Source organism: Octodon degus, unplaced genomic scaffold, assembly GCF_000260255.1.
Source record: "Octodon degus isolate 3935 unplaced genomic scaffold, OctDeg1.0 scaffold00033, whole genome shotgun sequence".
Taxonomy (NCBI): domain Eukaryota; kingdom Metazoa; phylum Chordata; class Mammalia; order Rodentia; family Octodontidae; genus Octodon; species Octodon degus.
In genome coordinates, this window is record NW_004524609.1 from 16,132,804 (window position 1) to 16,140,070 (window position 7,267).

The 7,267-nt window shown below is 41.0% G+C and overlaps 1 protein-coding gene across 1 annotated transcript in view; it reads right to left on the reverse strand.

Annotated features, from left to right (window-relative positions):
- Srp68 (signal recognition particle 68) overlaps positions 1–7,267 on the reverse strand; it is a 60,008-nt gene that overhangs the window by 39,418 nt on the left and 13,323 nt on the right. Inside the window, exon 3 of the mRNA XM_004630209.1 lies at positions 466–579. Within this exon, the coding sequence (XP_004630266.1) occupies positions 466–579 (114 nt within the window). The remainder of the gene's footprint in view (positions 1–465; positions 580–7,267) is intronic.

Here is a 7,267-nt window from a genome sequence, read left to right on the forward strand (position 1 = left end):
CAGTAGAACAAGCGCTTGCCTGCAAGCCTATTCTCAAGGGGTTCAATCCCCGGTACCGCAAAAAAAACCCAACCCTAATTTAATTACTTAAAATGCTTAAATTTGCATACTACAATTCTTATGTAATACCTGATTCTTTTTTTTCAAAGGCTTGAACCCAGAGTCTTGTGCATGCTATGCAAGTGCCCTATCTCTGATCTATATCCCTGCCTACAAATATCTGATTAGATTCTAGTCACAGACAACAGTTTACCTTCTCAATACTGTTCTTGAACAAGCTACTAAATTTGAGGCCTGGTTTCTTTGTCTTAGCATACAGGAACAGTAAAACCTGTCTACTCTGCAGAGCTACCGGAAGTCAGATGAGATAATTTAAAGAGTTTGACATAATGTCTGGTACACTGTAACTACTCAATAAATTTATTAGCAAGAAGTATTTCTGGGCTACCACTGAGAGATCAATACCTATTATCAGTCAGAAGATCTTCAGTTATTTTTTTTCCTGTGAATTTGTGTCTGTTCCCCATTTTGAAGTTGAGTGTTTTCCTAAGACGTCTCTGTCTGCGGGAACAGTAACCCCTGTAAGAAAACACAAATAAAACTCATTCAACTGAGCTGGCGGTACTTCGGATGAGATTCTTTAAAAAGGTAATGATCAGAGGTTTGAGGTATTCTAGCCCTGGTAGCTACAGGTATCACACATCAGCTGGCAAACATTTACTGAACAAAAACATGTAGAGCAACATGATTGGTGTCAGAAAAAACCCTAAATAGAGGCCGTGATGCCCACTCTCACAGAGTCCACGCACTAGTAGCCAAGGCAAATGTTGAACTCAATGGAGTAATCATTCTCGTCTTGGTAATACAGTGGGCTAGAGGACTGCTGATGATCCTCAAAAGAATGAGCAGAATTCTGGAGCTGGGGATGTAGCTCAGTGGTAGAGCACATGGCCAGCATAAGCAAGGACTTGCATACAATTCCCTACATGGCCCCGACCCCCGAAGAAAGAAACTAGAATAGGATTCTGATAGAGGTGAAAGAAGGTACACAACCAGATTAAAGCAAAGACATAGAGGAAGTGCAAGCATGTGTGAAGAAAAGTGAGAAGGCCAATTAGGAGACCACTGGGACTGTAAATGTCACCTCTATGTAAGCCTTTCACCTCTGTGCACACATGGTGCTTTATTCTTCCATTACATGAGCACATGGCATTCTAATTATGTTCTTACACAGCTGTCTAATACATCTCCTTTTAGCAGAGGGAAAATCTTATTTTTGTATTTCCTGCCATATTTTAGCAATGTGACTAGTACACAGATTTTCAATAAGTATTAGAATAAAAATTACATACAAAATTTTAACAACTCTCAAATCAAAATAATAGACCATGTATTTTACAATATGAAATGCTACTTAAATATTACAAGAACATCTCTCTCTCTCTCTCTTTTTTTTTTTGGTCTTACTATGCAGCTCAAGCTGGTATTGAGCTCACTTTGTAGCCCAGGCTGGTCTTGAACTCACAAGGATCCTCCTGCCTCAGCCTCCTGAGTGCTAGATTACAGGCATGTGCTACCACACCCAGCTACGCATCTTAAGCTTAAAAGCTACAAGGGTATTATTAAAAAAAATAGTAAGAGGGGCCGAGGAGATGGCTCAGTAGAGTAAGCACTTGCCTAGTAAGTGCAAGGGTCTGAGTTCAATCCCCAGTTCCACAAAAAAAAAAAAAAAAAAAAAAAAAAGGGATTGGGGTATACTTCGGCAGCATAGCACTTGCCTGGCAAGTGCCAAGGTCCTGAGATCAATTCCTGGTACAAAAAAAGAAAAAGAAAGAAAACCAGTAAGGCACACACACAAAATCCCTAAAAATGTTTATACTCTGAAAGAACAATCTGTGTCTACATACTTTATATTAAAGAAATAATCAGAAACACAGACAATGAGATCTAAAGAAAGACCCATGGAAACAAAAATTCTAACCCTGTAAAAGTGGATACCAAAGAAATAAGTAACTTGGGTGAACAGATGAACAAATTCATTTTGGTATTTTTTTGTGTGCCTTTCTTTTTTGTACAGGGTCTCACTACACAGCTAGGACTCCTAGTGATCCTCCTGCTTTCAGCCTTTCCAGCACTGGGATTACAGGTGTGCACCACCATGCCCAGACTTGGTCACAGGCTCAGTGTGCCCGGGGGCAGGCTGGAGTGGCATTTGGTACCAGGAATCGAACCCTGGTCCCTGCGTCTGCCTAAGCAGGCACTTTAATCCACTGAGCTATCTGGCCAGCCCCCTATGTGGCTGTTTTTTGAGACAGGGTCTCACTATGTAATTCAGGCTGGACTTGAACTCCTGTAGCCCAGGCTGGCCTCAAACTCAGTGATCTTTTTGCCTCAGCCCTCCTGAGTGCTTTGGATTATAGGTGTATACCACCATACTCAGCTGTTTTATTCTTAATACTTCACCTTATTTTCATTTGTAAACTAAATGTAAAGGCTGGGGATATGTCTCAGTAGTACAGCACTTGCTTTACATAAATGAGTCCTGGGTTTCACTCCCAGCACTGCAAAAATGAATTAATAAGATGAAATGTAAAAAATAAATACATGTAAAGAAATATAACGGCTATTAAGGACAAGATGTGCAATTTTACTTATAATAAATAAATGCCAACAAAAATAATTTTAAAAAGAGGAATTCTATTCCAGAACCACCCCTAAAAAAAAAATAAAACCCCTAGAGAAATCTAAAAAGAAGTAGGTTAGCTGGGCAAGGGAGCACATGCTTGAAATCCCAGTACTCTGAGAGCCTGAAGTAGGAGGAGCTCAAGTTGAAGGCCCAGCTGGGGCAACTCAGCAACTTACAAAGACCTTGTGTCAAAATGCAAATTAAAAAAGAAAGAAAAAAACCTTAAAAAAAGGAAATACAGGGTCAGGCAGCTAGCTCAGCGACATAAGCACCTGCCTGGCAAGCACAAGGTCCTGAGTTTTATCCCTGGTACTAAAAAAAAAAAAAAAAGGAGACATGTTGATCGTTAATGATGCTCAGAGGGGCCAAGGAGATGGCTCAGTGGAATAAGCGCTTCTCTGGGAAGCACACGGGCCTGAGTTCAATCCCTGGTTCCGCCAAAAAAAAAAAAAAAGTAGTGCAGTTAATGATGCTTAGTTATAGCTAGGGCTTTGAGATAATAAGTACACTCTTTTTGGTAGTCAACAATTTATAAACAAATTTCTATGGTACTTTATAATAAGCTCAAGAAAATAAGTAGTTCTACCACTGTAGGAATATGTAACTAACAATCTTTGCCTAAAATGATTTTCACTGGATAGAATGCTAGAATTCAGTTTAACTTTAGTTGCTGAGAGAAAAGAGAGAGGCAGAGACAGAGAGAGAGAGAGACAGACAGACAGAGACAGACAGACACAGAGGGAGGGAGGGAAGGGAGGGTACAAGAACTAAATCCTATCTTCCCAGCATCTCACAGTGAGGATGTCACTCAGATCCAAGTATACAACTGTTGATTTGCAGTGGCTGCTACACCACCCAAGTTCAGGACTACTTAAATCACCCATTGTAAGGACAGCAATAAATAAGCATACTTTTACTAGCAACTGTCAGCCTGGAACATAACATTTTCCATGACGAATCTGTTGTATAAAAGAAAAAAACTGGAACAGAACTGCTCCCTCAACGATCAGCCAATAAATAGCTCATTCCTATAAAACTTTTTTTTTGGTCTCTAAGTCATTTGACTTAAGCACTATAACTGCTAACCTAAGCAAGAAAAAAGCTGATGAAGAAAAAAACAAAAAAAAAAAGATCACCTACCATTATCTTCCAATATAGGAATGGTTCAACAAATCTGGGAATCTCAAGTATAACTGGTAGGCACTGTCACATTGTCAGGCAAAAACCACAAATGATTCAGGAGCTTGGATAGTATGGACCCATTCTGCTTCAACACAACAGACTCTCAGCACACCGTGCACACGCAGAAAAATCTTATAACCTCACACCTAAACCCAGGTGCCTCTCCTCTTCTGCCTCCTTCACAATAAAACCACACCTGTTGCATCACCTCCCATTTTCTCCTCATTTGACCCCAATCAACTTCCATCCCCACTACTGCCCTCAAACTCTTCCTATGATGCTAACGATGATGCCAAAATTGGAAACAGATCGCCACTTACAATCAATCAGAAGAGAAAAAAAACCTAACCCAGGGGCCAGGGAGTTAGCTCAGTAGAATAAGCGTTTTCCTGGCAAGCTCAAGGGCCTGAGTTCAATCCCTGGTTCTGCAAAAAAAAAAAAAAAAACAAAAAAAAAAAAAACAAAAAACCTAACCCAGTAAGACTTTCACACTGAAAACCACAAAATGAAAATGAGGACAATCAAGATCTAGCCAGTGGAAAAGTGTGAATGTTCAGATTGGAAGACTCAACCCACTGAAGATGCTAATTATTTCCAAACTGATATAGAACTTAATCTAAGTCCTATCAAGGTTCTAGGATTTTTTGGTAGGTATACACAAGATTATTCTAAAATGTGCAGGGATCACATCTGTTATGGTTTGTGTCTAGGTGTCCCCCAAAGCCTCATGCAGTCTTGGGGCAGCTTCTGGAGTTTGTGATAGATTCTGTGGGTGTGGCTGCTGCACCTGCCCTGGGGCAGATAATCTACATTACAATGTAAGGAGGGCAGAGAAGCCGGAGCTGCTGCTAACCCTCCTTTTTGCACTCTCGCTCTTTGCCACTGCCCTGAAATGTTGCTTTGTGCTACGTGCTGCTCTGCCCTTGGACCCAGCCGAGTATGGACTGAAACCTCCAGGAACTGTGAGCTAAGCAAACCTTTCCTTCCTTCATGTTGAGTGCCAGGTATTTGTCCCAGCAACGAGAGAAGAGTAACTAGGACAACATCTATCTGGACCAGTTATTACAAGCAAGGGCTGGCAAAGGAGTGGAGAAATTGGAAGCCTTGTGCACTACTGGGAAAATGTAGAACTGTGTAGCAGTTGTGGAAAAAATGGTATGCTGGCTCCCCCAAAATATTAAACACAGAACTGCCACGTGACCTAGCAATTCTACTTCCCAAAGAATTGAAAGCAGAAACTTAAATAGATGATTGTACACCAATATTCAAATCAAAATTATTTACAAGAATCAACAACAGTCAAAAGGTGGAAGCAAGGGGCTGGGGAGATGGCTCAGTAAAATAAGCACTTGCCTGGCAAGCGCAAGGGCTGAGTTCAATCCCCGGTTCCACCAAAAAGAGAGAGAGAGAGAACACAAAAGGTGGAAGCAACCCAAATGTCCACCAAGAGGTGAATACATAAATGCAATGTGGTACAACATACACCACCATCTGGCCTCAGAAAACTCGGATACCTATTACCTGAATCCTGAACACATTGCGCTAAATGAAACAAGTCAGCCGCAAGAGACCAAATATCCTACGATTATGTTTAAATCAGTATTTAGAATAAATTCACAAACAAAGAAAATAGAGCTTTCTAGGGGCTGAACATAAGACAGTGATAAAAAAACTTCTGGAGATACAGCATGTGACTATATTTAACGCTGCTGAATTATACACTTAAAAAAGAGTTAATTTTGGCTTGCATAAAGTCACATGCCTGTAATCCTAGTTTATCAGCAGGGTGAAGCTGGAAGATCACAAGTTCAACTCTAACCTAAGTAACTTGAGTTCTCTCAATATATGAGAGCCTTGAATTTGTGGAAACCCTCCTCCTGTCTCCTGAATGCTGAAATTATGGGTGTGTACCACTATGCCAGGTTCTCAAAATAAAATTTTAAAAAGGGTTGAAGGCTATAACTCAGTGGCAGAGCACTTGCCTAGCAGGTACCAAGGCCATGGGCTCAATCCCTAATACCATTAAAAAGAAACAAATAACAAGTAGAGGCTAATTATAATGTATATTTCACCACAATAAGAAAAATCCAGGAGGCCGGGGAGATAGCTCAATAGAATAAGCGCTTGCTTGGCAAGCGCAAGGGCCTGAATTCAATCCCTGGTTCCAACCAAAAAAAAAAAAAAGAAAGAAAGAAAAATCTAGTTAGAGGGGCCAGGGAGATGGTTCAGTGTTATAAGCACTTCCCCTAGCAAGCGCAAGGGCCTGAGTTCAATCCCAGGTTCTGCCAAAACAAAACAAAACAAAACAAAAATCCAGTTAGATGTGGTGGTGCACACCTGTAATTTCAGCCCTCAGGAGGTTGAGGTAGGAGGATCACTACAGGTTTGAGGCAGCCTAGGACAGTGAATTCAAGTCAACCCTGTCTCAAAACGTACACACACACACACACACACACACACACAAAACCAGAAAAAAGTCATCTGAAAAGGGCTAGGAGTATATATTTAAATTACAGATTGGTTGCCTAAAATATACAAGACCCAAGATTCAATCTCCAGTAGTATAAAACCACCCCCACAACAAAAAATCCAATCAGTCAGGTGTGGTGGCTTTTATGAGTAATTCCAGCACTCTGGAGGCTGAGACAGGAGTATCACTATAAGTTTAAGGCTAGCATGGGGTACATAGTGAGTTCAAGGCCAGCCTGAACTACATAGTTAGACATTGTCTCAAATCCTCTGCTTTAAATAAAATAAAAATTAAAAATATTCAAAAAGTAACACTACTTAATATAATAAATTTATAAAATTAGTAACTAGAAAAAAGAACCAAGGGCCAGCGAGATAGCTCAGCAGACTAAGCGCTTGCTCATCAAGTAAGCGCAAAGACAAGGGTTCCATCCCTGGCCCCAACCCTAGGTGCACTGAACTAGTCACTGAGTCTGGGTGTGGTGACACATGCCTGTAATCCCAGCACTTGGGAGGCTGAAAACAAGAATATCACTAGGAGTCTGAGCTGGACAGTGGGACCCTGTACCAAATACATACAAACAAAAGAACCAAAAATAATGGGGGCTGCAGAGATAGCTCAGTTGAATAAGCGCATGCCTGGCAAGCACAAGGGCCTGAGTTCAATCCCTAGCTCTGCAAAAAAAAGAAAAACAAAAAATAAGACTCAACCAAAAGCGCTCAAAAAGGGCTGGAGAGATGGCTCAGTGGTCTAAAGCACCTACTTAGAACAAGCTTAGCAAAGCACAGGGACCGCGGTTCAATCCCCCAGCACCATATGCCAGCCAGCCCCGCCCCCTGGTGGGCTGAGCTGGACACACACACACACACACACACACACACACACTAAATAAATGTAAAAATAAATAAATAATTTTAAAAAACAAAAGC